The sequence below is a fragment of the Bacillus rossius genome, chromosome 1 (genome assembly GCF_032445375.1).
Source record: "Bacillus rossius redtenbacheri isolate Brsri chromosome 1, Brsri_v3, whole genome shotgun sequence".
Lineage (NCBI taxonomy): Eukaryota > Metazoa > Arthropoda > Insecta > Phasmatodea > Bacillidae > Bacillus > Bacillus rossius.
The window spans coordinates 120,281,579-120,300,219 of record NC_086330.1 but is presented as its reverse complement, the minus strand read 5'-3'; the positions used below and the strand labels follow the sequence as shown (position 1 = coordinate 120,300,219).

Below are 18,641 nucleotides of genomic sequence, written 5' to 3'. Positions count from 1 at the left end.
CTGTTGTAGGGCTTCATGAATTGAGGGAGAAGTTGGAATGCTTCATCTCCAATGAAGACGTACAGACATTTTTCATTAGGAGTGTATGATAACTCACGAGGATCAGGCATGTCAAGCTGGTTCTGAGACAACTTGCATCAAAATAATGTGTTCTTCAACACACCACCATCTAACACTCGGCCATTTGCTCCCATATCAACCATCAGAAATTTATAATTTGCATCAACAACTGCCATAAACATAATGCTGAAAGAACCTTTGTAATTGTAATAGTAGGACCCAGAATGGCAAGGTTTTTGGATTGATACGTGTTTACCATCAATGCTCCCCACGCAGTTGGGGAAATTCCACTGTTCTTAGAATTCCTGAGCAACCCGTTTCCACCCATCCTGCGATTTTGGAACCTAGAAGAGAAACAAAATACGAAACTTGCATTATAACCCTTACATGAAGAATTAACACTTACTATAAATAGGAATTTAATTATTAAATTGCTGTTGTGCCTAAATTACACCATGCCGGGGAGCTGCACAGTTTTTTCCCGTCCGGGAGGCCTAACACATTGTTTGTTATGGGGAAACTTACACTCGCACTGTCTTGCGGGATTGTGTCGGTCAAGAGAATTTTCAGCCGGAGCATGTCCTGCGACACTCCAGCCGTCGGACGGAAATGATTCTCGGAAAGTGGGCGAGTGGGGGCAGGTAGCAACCCCAGAACCCACAGGCCCAAATGGGCAAACTTCCACATCTCCGGCAACTTGTCACACGACACTGGGATATTCCAGGTAAACAAGTAAACAGATCTCATCCCCTCCATACCTTCGTGCCGTACGCCACCCGCAGATGTGGAAGCCCAAACCCTAGGCTGCCGTCCGACAAAAAACCGTCCGGGAAAATTCAGTGCGGCTCTGTAACGCATGGTGTAATTTAGACTTGTAGTAATTTAGGTTTGTAAGCTTTCATTCACTGTATTTTATTTTGTGTTACAGCAACCGACTTCGGATGAAGACTCGCAATCACAACTCAGTTTCGAAAGTGTAGGGTCTCCTTCTGACGTAGTTACACCCCCAACTCCCAAACCAGCCATCCCTGTAAAGACGGGTAAAAAAAAGGAAAGGTGGGCCTGATAGCACTGATCAATTAGTGGAACTAGCGACTGAATATTTCAAGCAACCTGAGACTGAAGAAGATATTCTGGCTAAGGGATGGGCTATGAAATTAAAAAGGTTAACTCCACACCAACGACACTTTGCCGAAAAAAATCATAAATGACAAGCTTTTTGAAGCAGTAATGGGCAACTTGAAAAGGGAATGAGTGCGTTTTCAAACCCACCCACCTCGTTGGTCACCCTCGCCACCTTCATCGTCATCTTCTTCATTGAATAGTTGGCAAAGGTACTCCAACCCAGGGCAGATACTGTACATTTCGCATCCAAGTGAAAGCCCTTCATACCCATAGCAACACCACGAAACGTCTGCTATGTTCTTCTCCTTATTTACCTCAATGTGAACTTGTGCCCTAATCTTTTCAGTTCAGCAATAATGTACATTACCTGTGCGATATCTGTATTATTTGTAATATGTAATTATTTGTAATGCCGTCACCCGCGGTCTCGTGATCGAGACCCGGAGCAGTCCTTGTGGATTTAGTGGCTCTTAATGAAATCTCCGGCGAGCGCCAGGTTAATTTGAGTATTAACCAAGGTGGTCGTGGGTTTTTGCCCCTGCGTGTTCTACTAGGATCGGCGGCTGTTGATGGTGGGAGTCCCTGCTTTTAATACGTACTGGCCCTAAACAGTGTAAAGGACTGTTTACTAACTGTTCAGGGGGCGTCTATGAAATGAAGAAAATGTTATTTAGGTGCTGGTTTTTAATCCCGCATCTCACAAAGTGTGGATGGGCACAAGTTACACAATTACACTTGACAACTACGCTGACACTACACACACTTGCACTGAATAATTAATTACGTGTTACGTTGCGGCACTTGCACATAAAATCCCTACATGGGTTTGAGAGTCGTCGAAGAGTTTGAGTGGGTTAACGGCCACTGCCGTGATAAACTGGAACTAGCTTCGTGCCCGGGCTCACCTGTGTGAGTCGCGGGCCCACGAAGGTAATATTAAGAGACAAGTTTTTAAGTTTGTAGTCGACAGGCGTCTGCTCGACGAATTATATTATGTTCTGTTCGCGGGAGTCGGCCTGGACCGTAAGGTGACTGCGTCGCGAACCGTTGTTGCGCGATGAGCAAAAATTAACGCGGCCGGGTTAAGCCCCGCACCAGAAAAGGGCACGGGGGCACGCGGAGAGAGGAAAAAGAGGTTTTAATGAATTATAATATTTACCAGTATGAAGAATCAGGAGCACAAAAGTTGAAGTCTCCCCACGGGATCACACGTCCGCCCCGGCCCGTGAGTAAAACTCTACTGCCGCTTTGTGCCGGCTCGGGAGGGGAGGAAGCGTCAGGACGCGCTGACTTTCTAATGTGCCGTTATTCCAAATTTATAATTATAATTAGACATTATTATTTCTAGAACCCTCGTAACTTAATGACATCTGTCTGAATTAGTTGGCGGAAGGCCTATAATAATAATAATACATAATAAAATTGAGATTAATAATATTTGAAAATAGAAAGTCAATCTGGAGACTGTCTGTCACTTGTTGACTACTCCAGTGGCTATTTGCAGGTGAAAACAGGGAGGTTAATTAGGTTGATTTATGCTGTGGTTAATTATTGGCGGAAGGCCGCAAGGGATGTTCCGAACGTTTATTAATTGCGGTTTACCACGGGGAAAACCGCTGCACCCATACGACACACTTTCACTCTTAAGGGTTGTTTTGTTAATTAAAAAACACTTAATTACTCGCAGTAATTAATGAAGCATAAGAGCTGTTTGGTGGAGTTGGCATATGGGCGTAATCTATTTAAACACTCACCGACGTCGACGGCTGGCTTGACTCATGTGACCTGGGCTAGGGTTGCGTTCCGTTAGCGGGGTTTAATACTGGCGGGTGGAGGCCGGGCTTTATGGCCTTCGGACGGACGACGACAGTAATGTTTTTCCTTTCTTAAAATATAAAGAGAATTACTTGGGCAATAATTTCTTACCTGGATTTTTTCCTTCAATGCCTTGATAATTGCAGAGCAAGTTTACATTATGATGAGTTCCAGAGTCTGCAGAGCAATGGCACATGTGAATTTCAGGTCTTCTAAATCCATGCCAGATGCTAGGTACCTCAACGTGAAAGACAATCTCTGACTTGCAGGAATCGCCTCACACATTTTCGTGTCCTTCTCGATGTCTTGGTGGACTAAATCGAGTAGATTACCGTAAGTTGGGGTTACTTTGCTCCAGAATTTTCCTTTAGAAAGTTTAATGTCAATTGAATTAAAAATGGATAGTGGAATAATTGTTTAACTCTTATAATAAGTTAACTCTTGTTGTATCTTAAAAGAATAAATTTTATGCCCATAGGTTAATTTAATACACCATTTAACATTTTGGGGAAATGTAACCTCATAGGACAAGAATACTTTGCCCCAAACACTAACTACACCAGTTTTACATGTGAATTCATATTCAGGAGAAAAGTTGGAACCCAATAGGGGTCTGAATACTCCATTAACTTAAGCATTAAACAGATTATGTAGTAATCACTAACATAAATCTTTGCATTTAACAATATATGAATGTCATTTACAAAACTGAAAAAAATACTGTCATTATTTTACACCATTTACGCCAAGTGAATAAAATTAACATTATTTTACATTCCTAGTATCATTTTAGACCTATAGACATCACCTAAGAGCCATTTAAAAAAATTGACAATAAAAATACTGGGTTTCCAGAAGAGTCAATGCTTTGTTTTGTATAAAAAAAACATAGCGTGTGCGTTACGTCCACCAATCTGAGTCTAACTCACGAACTGAAAAAAACCCTCGCCTTGAGATCAACTTAGGTGGTTAGCGTGTGCGTTACGTCCACCAATCTGAGTCTAACTCACGAACTGAAAAAAACCCTCGCCTTGAGATCAACTTAGGTGGTGATATGCTGCCAAGAATATCTTCCCAATTGTACAACAATAATTCATCTGTGTCTTTGGGCCACTTCCATGATTTGCATGAACGTTTCATTGCACTGACCTGGGCGCCATCATTGTTGCAATAAGTGATCACACCTGGAAACATCTCTCCCTCATAGATGAAAACAACATATTCTGCCACTTTCCTCTCTAGTGGCTGGAGAGACAAAAGGTCTCGAGGATTTTTTTTACCAGATGCCACAGCAACAGCTTGATCGTCCAGTTCTAATTCTTTCTCGTCATCATTAATGATGTGTTGTAAATTATTCTCATCACTCGCATCTTTTACTAGTTGTTCTTCATGCACATCACTGCTACTGTCACTGCTAGCATTTCTCCTATTCTTTGTTGTTTTTTTTTTAGACATACCTTCTTCAGAGACATTTATTTCACTGGTAACACTTTGGCCTGGTATAGTGTTAAGTTTTCTTCTTTTTCTTGAACCAGAGGGGTTGGTCCATTCCACTCTCTTGGAAGCTAAACTTTCTAGAAAAGATGTCTGCATTGCATCTGCATTGCATTTAGCATGTTTTGGTATGCGAGACAGAAGTTCATCTACACTAAGCGGAACGATGCCACATTTCCGAAACCCTGCCTGGAGATTTGCTGGAGTTGAGCTAGCCAAAGTATCCATAAGTCGCTTTAGAAGTGTGGGGGAAATGTTGTTTCTGTAACACTGCATCATTTCTTCCTTCAGAACTTTCCTTCCACTCCCTCAAGATGTGTCTCCAAGCAACTTTCATGGGGTGAAAGAATGCCACATCGAGGGGCTGAGTCAAGTGGGTACTATTTGGTGGGAGACAAACGAGACTCACATTGTTCTCTTTGCAAAGATTCAGTACGTTCACAGAAAAATGGGAAGATAGGTTGTCGCAAATTATGACCTTTTTTCCAGGTAGCTTCTTCACTGCAGGTAACATGAGAGATTCAAACCAGTCAGCAAAGGTATTGGCATCAAACCATCCACTTTTTGTGCTGTTGTATCGACAGTCTTTAGGTCCATTTTCAGGCCATGTTGACCACATGTGTATTGAGCGATATACTACATAGGGAGGGAGAATATCACCTGCAGCACTAACAGCAATCATAATTGATATGCTGGCAATCCAAATTATGAACAGAGTCTGTTCATTTATTGCTGCTCGAGCTCTTTTAATATTGGATGCAAAGCGAACAGACAGCTCAGGATGGCGTTTCAGAAAACCCAATAACCACTCATGGCCTGGCAGGTTCTCTTTAAATCTCTTCACTTGTCTCCCAATTCTGTTGAGATAACTTCTTACGATGACACGAAGGTCAAACTCATCCAAAGGAAAACCAAAGTCGCTCACTTGCTGGATACATTCAGCGAAAGATTTTTCCTCTTCTTCTGTAAATATTGGAGGTATACCTGGTTTCTTTGAGTGGTAATTTTTGAGTTTGTTCAAAATTGTCCTCCTTGGAATTTTGAACATCTCTTCTGCTTTTCTGTGCGTGATTGATCCACTTCGTACAGCAGCCAAACACATTTTCAATTGTTCCTGGGAATAATCTGCATATTTGCGGACTCCGACTTTTCTTTTATATGCCCGCTGCATTTCTGCAATGGAAATGGTCAAATGTGAGAGAGATACCGCTTCAAACAATATCATACGATTAATTAAATTTCTGCAATGGGGTAACTTTGCCCCACAAATGCTGGGGTAAAGTTACCACATATAAGCAATACTATAACCTCATTCAACTATTTTTCAAATTACATCAAAGCTATTTGAAACACATTCCTTTTAAAGTTAAAATGTGCTAAATAAATAGTTTTCAAAGAATGAAAGCAGGTACTAACCTGCTTATGATGATTGCAGCTGATTCGAGCACTTAATTCTTTCTAGCAAAATATTGGAGGGAAAACTTTACAAAATTGTCATAGATGTTTCATACAAACAAATGAGTAATGAATCTTGGATTTCAATGTTAAATGATTTGCTATGAGACTAATAAAATAATAAATAAATACCCAGTCCTCTAATATTATACTTGTATGAAGTATAGCACCAAAGAAAAACCAAGATTTTGGAGCAAAGTACCTATCTCTTGTAGGTATCGAAACTTTCTTGGTCCATGTGTAGAAAGTTCCTATAATCCTCTGGTTCCGAACCACTCAGAAAGTTAAGGAGATATTGATGAGTGAAGCGGTTCCTCATTTTATACCAGTCCTTAGACCACCATCTTTTTTTCTTGTTGTGGTTTCTCCCCTTCACAGCAACCAATGTTAAGGCCAGGAAGCCCAAATCTACATTTGACACCATTATACGTTCCACACTCCTCCACTTCTCAGCTTCGACTGACAGTTTTGATCAAAAGATTGAAGTGTTTATTGAAATATGCTTGAAGCGCCCATCAATCGGTGCCTCAAACATTTGATCCAGCCGCTTGATAGTCTAGGGCCTACTTTAGAGCCACTGAAAACCACTAGGACCACTGCGGGTCTCGATCCCGAGACTGCGGGTGACGGCAATTGAAATTGGCGAAACCTGGTCCATTATCGCGTGGGCCACAATCGAACTGCCATTGGTTTTATCTCTTCTTTGTACTGCACTTTTCCAAACATTTCCACTGCAAATTAATGCATTGGCTATGTACCTATTCTGCGCTCTTTATATGCAATAATATGCCCTAGTGATGCACCGATAAAGCCTAATGTCCTGTGCATTCTTACGAAGCACCTACGGTTCCACTTTCATATAAAATTTTGGCCTTTAAATTATTTGTAAAAGTTTTTCACTTTTAGAACCAACAGGTTTTGAGAAATTACTGCATTAAATGTTTTTCTATGTATTTCTGGGTATTTACTTTACTGTTTCCCGTTTGATTTTATTTTTGTGATTTGGGTTAACCATGACTTGCTAAAAACCTGCCAGATCTAAACTTAGAATTTAATTGGTTTTATTATTGTTGTGTTTACTAAGAACTATTATTATTTATTCCTAAAGTCATCCATTTATATAGTACAATACAATAAGGCTGAAATTTCCATGGTCATTATTTTATATCCTAATAAACTTTAGCTTTGGATTGTTTTAATTTTTTCCCTTAGTATTTGGTGTTCCTGAAAATTTAAAAATTTATTTTACTGGTTTGCGGGCAACGAACTGTTGGAAAATAGAATATATTATTCAATTAGTTAATAATTGGACCAACAGGTCCTTGAAATTGCAACTAGCGCCATTACTCAGCTAAAAAACTTTCTGTAGGTGAAATTAATGGGCTGTTTTTATTTTTAGTATACATTATTTATATGACCAGTGTGATATCCACAATCTCATTGTGATAACGTTGCGTGGACTGATGGATGCTTGTGTCCCGAAAATAATTTCTTGCAAATTTTTTTTTCTCAAGAAAGTAATACAATCTAGCGAAAATTGAGTTTCGGAGAAATGTACGACGATTTTGGTCAGGATGTTCGAATGGTTGTGTTTGATTGCTTGCCGGTGTTGGTTTTGGTGTGGTTATGGGAGGGGGGGGGGGGGGGGGGGGAGATTCAGAATGGTGGATGGGACTCAGCCTTTCAAGAATCTCGGATCCACACTGTACATGACAATGTCAAGATCTGAATTATGTAACATCAGTTTGTAAAGTAATTCATAGCCGAAGTAAGCGAGGTTTTTTTGTCACTTTAGATAACTATAGTTTACTAAGAGAATGAAATGTTTTAAGTAGTTATAAACAAAAATTAAGAATTATGTCATCATGGTTCTGCTCTGCCGATCTGATTTTATGTGACAGGAAGCTTAGCCAATCAAATGCTTATAGCCATCATCGGCAGATGTTTGTAATGCAAATTATCAGCTCTTGCTGTCTTTTACACACCGATAGAGATGAAGACAAACATCAACACAATTAAAGGAAATTTAGGTAGGTCTTTGCCATTTGGAGAAACTAACTTTTTAGCATTCGCCTTGATTTTGGGAATCCACTGAAAAATGAAATCAGGATGGCTTGACTAGAATGCTAACCAATGTCTTCTCAAATGAAAGTTGAGGGTTTAATTTTGTTTCATCTCACTCATTGGTATTGTAGTAGTAAGTTTTATTTATCTTGACATGGCACTATTAACAATAAGAATATATATTTTTTGAATTTGAACAAAGACAGTAATATTTAACACACCAATGTCTAGGCAGTATAAATATATTTTAAATTGTTATGTTCACAATATAAAAATGGTAGCATGAGTGCCGCCAGTTTTAGGTTAAGAGGACGGGGATGTGAAGCAACACTTTCTTCTCAATAATTATTTTTAATTTTACTTCTCTTCCAAATCCCTCTTAATATTTATTCCAGAAAAAAAGCTTTTCTAAGCAATAAAATTTTAAATAAAATAGTAAAGCCAAGTTCATGAACTATGTTTTTACATACTGAGTTTCCAGTAGGAGGCACAGCACCATATACAAATGAAATATGTACGTACCAAGCTATGGAATTGAAAAATGAGTTATGCGCAGCGGCATAAGGTGATCATTATTACTGTAAATCATGAATTACGTAGATACAGACTCTTTGCTTATAGGTTGATTCATGCCGTAAAGTGGTTTTCAACCCACAACTGTTGTGACATAAACATGGGCGATTACTGTCAGCGGTAGCTCCAGGGCTGTGCACTTGGGGCAACCACCCAGGGTCCCGCGAGCAGCGATACCCCATGCCAGCCCTTTTATTACTAAATAATATAATTCAAAACAAACCATCATCAAAAACCATCATGGCTTTAAAATTTTGTTTAAAAAAAAAATTATTTTAATGGCTTGTAAAAATCTGCCAGATATAAATTTATAATAGAATTGTTTTTATTATTTTGGTTTTTACTAGGAGCTAGTATTATTTATTCCTGTAGTCATCAATTTATATAGCACAATAAAGCTGAAATTTCTACGGTCCTTTTTTTATAGTAATAAACTTTTAAATAATAATTATTTTCCAAATTTTCTGATGGTAGAGCCCCAATGCCCTTTTGCTCTAGCAGTTATTCCATACCCCAAGCCTACGGTAAGAGTCCTCTCCAAAATATCAGGACCTACAAAATCTAGAACCGTCATTTATACTTATGCTCTTTAAGTTTCACGCATGTACTTATATCTGTTATGCTATCGTTTGCCAAAAATATTGATAATTATACCATTGTTACCATATATGTAGACAGTGGTAATAATATAATTTATTTTTATAACATTTTTTAAAAATAATTTTTTAATAAATTTTACTAATAAAAAGTTTTGAACAGGTTTGTCAGGAAGGTACATAAAATAATTCAGTCTCAACTGTGAATGAAAAACTATTTTCAGGACACTGTACAAGGTAACATTAAGATGTTGCAAGCTAAGAACACTAATCTAGTAAATAATTTGCCAGATGAAGAAGAAGAGAATTTTTTTCAGGATGTTGATTTACTTCAGTCCCATGGCATTGTAAGTATTTTTTTTTTCTCTCTCTCTGTATTTGATTATTACGAGAAGTGACTTGGAAGTGTGTGTTGAAGCATAGCAGTTTATAGTTGCTGTACCTGACTGGGAACAAGAAGCTGTGGTTAGTGGCTGACGGAAACAAGTATGGTGCTGTGATGATGGCTCCAGTGCTGAACTACCTGGCCAAGTGCCCCAGGCCCGCACCAGTCCTTTTAAAACCAACACACTTGTAATATTCACATTTCTTAACATAAATTAACAAAACCTTTGTCTATTTAATTATACACAGAAAAAATTGTTTCGTACCTTTACAAAATATTTCTTTGGAAATCAGTTGCCAAGAAACAGTTTGTAATACTGCAAGAAAAAATATTGTGCATTCGTACAGTACATTGCTAACATTATTTTTGCATATATGAAATACCCTTTTGAAAACAATAGGAATATATCTTGTCACGCTTACTAAAATTCTGCATAATTTCAAATTCAATATTTTTGTAGAAGTATAATTTTTAAATAATGAAAAAAAAAAGAATATTTAATAATTGGCCTTTATTTTGTTTTAATATGCTTATTAATGTGCAAAGTTAATATGGAAGGCCATTCAGGGAACGGTTTTAAATAACTTCAATTAATGTAGGTACTGGGACAACCCAGAGCATAAATGCTCGAGCAAGAATCCAAAACCTGTATTAAACAGTTTTTTTTGTAGTGATACATTTGCTTTCATGTAAATGTACAAATTTACAAATATCTGTAATTTGCATGATTATTTCAGTTTCATTAACAAAAATATTTTACAATATTGGTTTATGCATGGCCCAGGGCCCGCCAAAGTCCAGAGCCGCCACCAGGTGACGGAAGAGTTTCGTTGAAGGTGGTGGGTTTTGCATCGCACCATTGTGCACAGAGGCCTAAATGACAGGACCTCCAGGACTAACCTCATAGCTACCGACTCAGTTCTCGTAACTTGCATGGGTGTTGGTATAAAACCGTGACCTTTGCCACGTAAGAGTGATGTGCAGGGCCATCGAGAGAAAAACAGAGCCCAGGGGCAAATAATTTTATCAGGCCCCTCCCAATAACTTACTGTACAATTTTTTAAAACCCATGATAAAAAAAATTCTAAAGATTAAAGGCCACCCCACACACACTATCAGTACGAACTGTCAGTTCTTACTTATCAGTCGGCACTTAACGGTCAGAACTGTCATGTGTGAGCAAAGACGACAGACTGGTCAGTCAGAACTGATGGACTAAGGAACTGATGGCCTCCCATCAAATTGGATTAAGAGCTCGAGAGCAATCAGTTTGAACTTTGTTTGCTGGAATGTCTCGTCAGTCCAAAATGTCAGTCCAAACATTCAGTCCATCAGCTGAGTGTCGTGACAGACATTTTTGTTTATACTCTTCGGTTACATTGCTAGTTTTTTTCTTATCCTTTTTCTAAATAAAGTGCAACTGAAATTGCAACGTCCAAAGTTTCTTCCACGTTCTTCGATAAAACGATACATCATACAGCAACAAGAACCACAAGACTGATTGTGAGTAAGGAAGGCTTCAGTTTGGAATGTTCGATCCGAAATGGGCACCTGGACAGATTGTATGGGCTGAGCATTCCAAACTGGAAGCCTTTAAAGTTACAGTGGCCATAACTGTAAATGTGATCTGGAAAAATGTGTAGTTTGTACAGTTTCAAATGAATTTTTTTAACACTAGAATTGTAATTTTTGCCCGACTATAAGGTTAAATACAAGCATAAAAAAATATTTCGGAACTAACTGTGCTCCCCCTTTGTGCTCAGGCCCTGGGGATTTTGCTCCCCTCCCCTGCCCCCTTCTCTTGTTGGCCCTGAAGGACACGTTAGCGATGATGTCCACACAAAATTTGGCTGGGAAAGTGGTCGGTTCAGTAAAGTTGTGAGGTTAACAGTAAAAAAAAATTATGAGACCTAGTCAGTACTGTTGTTTAACAATTTTAGCCCTTAACCGTTATATGTAATACAGTTACATGTTATTATTATTGTAACAACAAATATGCACAAGAATGAAAAATTTTTCCATCAAGGTTATCTAAACTTTCTTCCTATGCATGTACTCAAATGCTAATATGGTACATAAAGGTATAACAAATTACTTACTGCTATCTAAAAATCTTGACTACTGCAGTAAAGAAGATACTTATTGCTCCTGTTATTTACTGAAAAAATGTTTAATGTAGAGAATTTAAAAATCAATTCACTTTAATAACATTTCAGATAATATTCTGGGAAAGTGGACCTGCTGGAACTGGGAGACAAGCAGGAGTATATCATGAAAGTATTTCTCTTTTTTGGACATACCTAGTTAGTAACTAGAACAATAAATGACTGCATATGCTCCCTGCCATTACGTGAGTCAGACTGTCGGTGCATCAAGGCGCTGGCCAAAACTTTTGGCTTGGAAACTGTGGGAAACCTGTGGTTTCAGTATAAACTACAGTACAGCATTAAAGGAACAAAAAAAACTACTGCATTGATGTATGGAGTGCATTTCTTAGGGCACTGCAACTATGTCGAAGGATAATGTCATTAAAACTTTGTTCTAAAATGGCTACATTGGTATATCTCTGTAAGAGGCAAGGAGTGTCATTTTTCAAAATCCATCAGAAGGTGGTATTTTTTTCCAGAATTGAACCTCTTTCATGGGGTAGGAAACAACATGGGGTCAAACAACATTAAATAACAAAAGGAGAAACATTTATAAAAAAAAAATTGGTTGTCTGTAAAGTCAGTTTACGGACGATAGTTTAACGTGACGTCATAACAAAACATTGATGAAATGATTGCATACTTTTATGAATAAAATTGAATCATTTTTATTTTAATAATAAAAGAATAAATACTTGAAATTATACTAGTAATCAGATTTTTAAAATGCAAGAATAATTAACCTTTATTGCTGAAATTGTTGTAATAAGCAATGAAAACCACATTAACTTTTCACTTCACTTTATAAACAGTCGACGAAACAGTAAACGCGTAGATGACTTGTAATTAATTTTTAAAACTGGCATTTAGCTATAAAGTTTAAATATAATTAAGAACAAATTTCATATAAATATCTTTAATCAAATATTTATCATCAATTATATGAATCACCATAATTTTTTAGTCAATTTGTAACATAACCTATTATTAATGCACTCGCCGACAGCATAACAGAAAACAGCGTAACGGAACAATGAGCGTAATGGGACACAGCGTAACGGAACAATGAGCGTAATGGGACACAGCATAACGGAACAATGTGCGTAACGGGACACTTTTTCGTGCGTGCAGCCGGCGTTCATTGATTTATTAGACGTCATGTCAAAAAGTTTTTTGAAAAATAGTTTGTGAGGCTTGGTTACAAATGTGCTCCAACTACAAGACCTTGCATTTTGTTTTATTTATTTTGGCCACTTCAGAAGGAAGCGTAGTTGCCCCTTCCTTGCCACACCCTGAATGTCCATGCTAAGAAGGAAAAGTAATACTTGGCAAAGAAAAATAAAATTATTAAAAGTTTTTCAGGGACATCATTAGTATAAGTGTTTAAACAGGCAGATGTAATGTACATACAATGTACAAATGACTGGGTTCTTGTGCCATCTTGGTCATGGGTATTTGTGTCAAACTTAGATGCTGGTGCTTCCAAATTAAATGTCAGAAGTAACATTTTAATAGTAAATTTTTATTTATATGCAAATTGTCATTGCTACAACTTTTAATAAACCCAATTGAGGTAGATCAGCTGTTGAAAAAATGTGGGGAGCCTTAGTTTCTTTTGGTCTTGTGCCTTACAAGGATAATTATCATGAATACAGTAAGTCTGCCTAATTATATAGAAGGGCATGATTAGTTACAGTCTACAGACTGATGACATACATTTGTTGCAGTTGTAGCAATTAGAAAAATGTTAAATTGTTGGTGTAAAATGGAACATGCAAAGTACTACAGTATTCTATGGAACAAAATGCAGCGATAACATGTAAAATAGTAGCTATAGTATGATGTCATTCCCACATTGTTTGCTGCTGACTTCTTTCAGGATATGTATATGACTGAATGAAATGATGCTAACATTTCGCTGACATCAAGGTCACGAGAGATACGGATAGAGTGATGTGGATGGAGCCATGGCAGAATGAATGTCTGAGGGAAATTGGAGTGCCCTGAGAAAATCCACTGACTCAAGGGCACCTATGGCTACACATTTAAGTTTTTTGTGTTTTCCCAAAGTACTTAGATATGCATAATAGCTATGTGCAGAGTTTGGAACATATAGGCCTACATATTGTAACGTACGCTGGGCTGCAGGTAAACACTCAAAAATGAATTAGTAAAAAAAATAAGGCCTTGGAAGCGACAGCCCAGAAATCAAACAACAACAATTATTATCACAGAGGTGCCCAGACTTCGTACAAAGGAATTTACTTATAACCTACTAGAAACTCTGGGAGGCTATGTGGATAGAGGATGAGTAATAATGAAATAACAAGAATGCTGGTTTGATTTATATAACTGCCCTTTTACTAAAATTATTTACTTAGCTTTTTCTTTTATCTTTATCTTTAAGTACAAATGAATTAAAATACATTAATTACAAACAGAAGGGAGCCCCGGGGCAACAAAATACATATAAAAGAAAAAACAACCATATCTCTTAAACGTGACCCTGGTTTTATGTGAGCTTGCAGGCTCAAAAGAAAGACAATTACATTTTGTTTTTAATTTTCTTTTGAAATGAATTTAACTAAATCCTGTGTCCTGAAAACTGGTGGTCCTGGCACTGGAGGTTTCTGTAGATTAAAGTCCAGAAGAATTTGATTTATAATAAAGAAACTTGTATGTCGACCGGTGTGGGGAGAGAACTTGTGACTGGATGAGCCCAATCACGGACTGCTAATTTTGGTAGTGAAGTTCCATTCTAATTCTTGCACCCCGCCTGTAACCAAAGTCTCAAATTGCTTAGACTGGTTAACAGGCGGCTAAGTCTGGTCAAGAAAACGCCCAGGGAAAGGCAAAAAAAAAGGGAGGGGGGAAATATGATGACCATTTACCCAAACAGCAGGGTGAAGTCACGTTAGCTGGCTCCAGGAGTAGAGTTGGCAACTCCCGACGCGGAAGTCCGCGGTAGCCATGACGAGAAAGGTGAAGAAATAATTTAGATCAAAAAAAGGCAGCCAAATTTAATAAGAAAATTAAGGCATCAATGCCTTGACGTTCGAGACTACATGTCGTAGTGTCAAGTCTTGAAATACAACTGGGATGGACTCTCGCGAATCGCGACGCGTGGTCCGTACTGACCAGATGCTGCCCGCCGAATGTTCAAAAATGGCGTCGGTGCGCCTAATTAAAGAAAGTTACTGCCCCCATCCAAGAAGGAGGGGGGAAGGTATGGCCCGAAGGTACCCGGAGATGCCCGAAGGGGCGAAGCAGACTGCAAAAACGCTCGCCGTGCTCTCACCATGTTCGCGGGCGAATTAAGGTCGCAATCGCACCGCGACTGCCTCCAAAGTCGATTGTGACAAGCTGTCTCTTATGGGAGGGATGAGTAGTGCGTTCTGGCGGCCAAGATGAGAAACCGCCTGGAGGGTCATAGAAACGTCCGCTAGAGTGCACTGGGCGCACTCGCTACCAGCGGACAGAGCTAGGTTAGGGATTTTTGCTGCCGCTAGGCCTCGCTGATGGCTCTGTTGGACAAGGGCGTATGTCCTTGGAGAGACCATGTACTCTGCGCGGGTTCACTGGAGTTCGATGCTCCGGGTTGAAGTTCCCGAGAAGCCACAGGGGGGCTATAGGGGAAGGGGGGTCAAAACTTGCTGTCGCCTGGGAAAGGCGTCGTGTGGACCGTCCCGAGGCGTCACCGATGACTGTAATATGCTCCTCGACGTGGTGCCAAACAGCTTTCCTATGCTAGCCTCCGAGAAATGAAAGATGCTTGGGTAGTGTTCGCTAGTACGAAAAGTCATACTGTTACAGGGAGAAAAAGTGATGCAAACTGCGGCCGAGATGCTGCGATAATAACATAAGGTACATTACTGTGAAGTTTCAAGTCTGTAAAATATATATACTTGAAAAAAAAGGCAATTTTTGATATTTAAAGTACCCGCCAAAATTTCAACGGTGATGAGGACTGCACTAACAATGAAATAGTCGTTGCCATAGAGACGAATGAAGCATCAACAAAGCAACAGCCGTTGCCATGGTGATTTCCTACCAAAAACTGGAAATTTTGATATACTACGCCCCCGAAACTCCCCTTGGGATCGGATTTCCGCAGAATACATTCTTAGTGAGCGTCTACATCACAAAATGAGTAACTATGCTAAATTTCAAGTCAATCGGGTGTATAGTTTTAGAGATCTCGTGATGAGTGAGTGAGTGAGTGGTATTTTATCCCCTTGGGGGTAGAATTAATCAAAATCCTTTCTTAGCGGATGCCTACGTCATAACATCTACCTGCATGCCAAATTTCATCCCGATCCGTCCAGTGGTTTGGGCTGCGCGTTGATAGATCACTATGTCAGTCAGTCACCTTTGAGTTATATATATTTAGATTACTAGCTGCCCGACCCGGCTTCGTACGGCTATACTAATGGAAAAAAAATTAAGCCACATCTCCCATTTACAGTAATGGTAAATAAAAAAAAATTCAGTGATAATTTATTACAATGCTGTATAATGTACCGGAGAGAAAATTAATAGCACCGATGGTTTCCCGACTCGTGCACGCAACGTACAACTGATGTACCCGTACTTCGCTACGGCAGTCTACAGACAGATCACTCTTGCGCCGCTCATTATACATGCCCCTCCTTGTGGGTACGCCACTGCTGCGCGATGCCCGTTGCAATGGAGACGCAGAAGGCATGAACAATGCAAAATCCTGTTCTCATGCAGACAAAGTACCCACTGTTGCCTGGTTCCACCCATGGGATCTAATTTTCGGAAAATGCCATCCTGCGTAACATAAGGAACATTACTGTTTCAAGTCTGTAAAATATATATACTTGAAAAAAAGGGCAATAAAAACAAATTAAACACAGAGAGAGGAAAAAAAACAATAGTTTAGGTTTGCGATTTAAAGTGATAAAAGTATTTAAATACTAATTGAACTTTTATGAGGGTACTGATTGCTTCATTGTTAATATCACACGGGTGTTCTTTACTTGTATGGGAAAATTAAGAATGATAAGGCATCTAGTGCGTGGCAACAATGTTAATAGGCAATAGGAAATAAACTTCTAGCGCCTGCGGCATTGTCAACATACACTTCGTACGTGTACTGCATGTTGTATCTAACCCCCTCCAACGCATTTGATTCTAAATTGGACTTTTAGTAAGGATCCCTAATGTTATTGATAATATAATATAGCCTATAGCCTTCCTTGATAAATGTACTATCCAACACTGAAAGAATTTTTCAAATTGGACCAGTGGTTCCTTAGATTAGCGCGTTCAAACAAACAAACAAACAAACTCTTCAGCTTTATAATATTAGTATAGATTACAGAATAATAACCATACGTAATAAATAGACTAAGGTGTTAATGTTTTAAGCCTGGCTGTACCTAAGCTGTCTGCACTGTGTCCAGAATGTGGCAGACATCAAGAAGCTGAAAGGAGCTGGGATATGCACGATCAGGGGAATCCAAATGTGCACACGCAAGAGACTGTGCGGAATCAAAGGATTCTCTGAAGCAAAAGTGGATAAAATCAAGGAGGCGTGCATAAAGCTTGAACCATCTTTGTTCATGACAGCTCTGGAGGTCAGCGAGAAGCGGAAGATGGTTTTCCGCATCAGCACCGGCAGTCAGGAGTTTGAGTGAGTAGCGAGAACTGTGATCTTGTTCCACGTGTAGGACCTATCTGCATCCAGCTGTATGCAGGAACAGTTGCTTAAATTATAGGTACCTGTAGTTACCAATAAAAACCTGTTAGCACCCAGTAAAAATGAGCACATTTGAAGCTCTAATTCATGCATTAAGCTCAATACAGTTCTTAAAATTTGTTTATGAAGCTAAAACAACAGTAGCTAATTTGTGAAATATTCAATAGCTGGAAGTTATTATCTTGTATTTAAACATTCATACAAGATATAATACCAATGTCTTCAAATATTTTCAGCTTATAAAATGAAAGCTTTTTATTATGATTTTTGTATGGTTCCCACTTTTTAAGAATTAAATACTACTTTTGAAACAAGTTATAATCATGTTAATTTTAGAGTGCATAGCTATGCAGTGTTAAGTAAGTATATGCTATAAATTTTGGGGGTAAATCTTATAGATAAGCAAAAGAAAATAAAATATTAGTGTGGCGGCTACTGATAAAATTATTAAGCTTTTTTGTAAATAAATATGGTGTGTATGCATAATTGTCAAAATATGTTCTTTCCAGTGGCATAGTATATTTTGAAATGGGGACACCTAATTGTGAAGGTGTCTGGGAATTTATTTCTGGGAAAGATTTTGAAACAGTACACTATAAATCATACACACTACACTATTTTTACACATTATTACTGTGCTTAAGGTTTAGACCATTGTTACTTTTCAGTATTAATTTCTTTTTCTGTAGAGACCTGTTTAAAGTTCTTATTCATGTAACCGGGGCTGTCGAGAGGAATTAGGGCCCGGGGCAATTAATTTTGTCGGGACCCCTCCCTATTACTTAATATACAACTCTTCAAACCCCTCGCTATTTAAAAAAATAAAAAGACTGCAAACCTTTAAGAGATAAAACTCTGTTTGAATAGGACAACACTAAGTGATTTTTAACAGAATTTTAAGAAATTTTAAAAAAATTTCTTTCAATAAAAGGTAATTTACATTCCTTTATACTTTTCAAAAAAAATTAGCAAAAATTGTTGTTTTAAAAATTACAAAATACTGAACAATTTAAAATATAACATACTTAATACTGAACAACTTAATAATCAATAATCATTTAAAATTACTTTTTCGTGCTTTCATATCAGCGAACATTTCAGTAATAGAATAAAAATTCAATGTATCAGTAAGTCTTTGTAATTCATTGTTGATTTCAGGCAATTCTTTGTTCTGTTAAGCACACTAAAAGATCTTAAGCTTA

At 38.3% G+C, this 18,641-nt stretch overlaps 1 protein-coding gene across 6 annotated transcripts in view; it reads left to right on the top strand.

Moving 5' to 3' along the window:
* The first annotated feature begins 7,141 nt into the window (after positions 1–7,141).
* Positions 7,142–18,641, top strand: part of LOC134543652 (meiotic recombination protein DMC1/LIM15 homolog) — a 67,483-nt gene continuing 55,983 nt past the window's right edge. Inside the window, exons 1-3 of one of the 6 annotated variants that reach the window (XM_063388389.1) lie at positions 7,142–7,314; positions 9,407–9,529; positions 17,144–17,373. In XM_063388389.1, the coding sequence (XP_063244459.1) occupies positions 9,431–9,529; positions 17,144–17,373 (329 nt within the window). In that variant the 5' untranslated portion in view covers positions 7,142–7,314; positions 9,407–9,430. Of the gene's footprint in view, positions 7,315–7,389; positions 7,980–9,406; positions 9,530–17,143; positions 17,374–18,641 lie in introns of those variants that run through there. The other 5 variants (XM_063388392.1, XM_063388388.1, XM_063388391.1 and 2 more) reach the window with 5 other exon arrangements.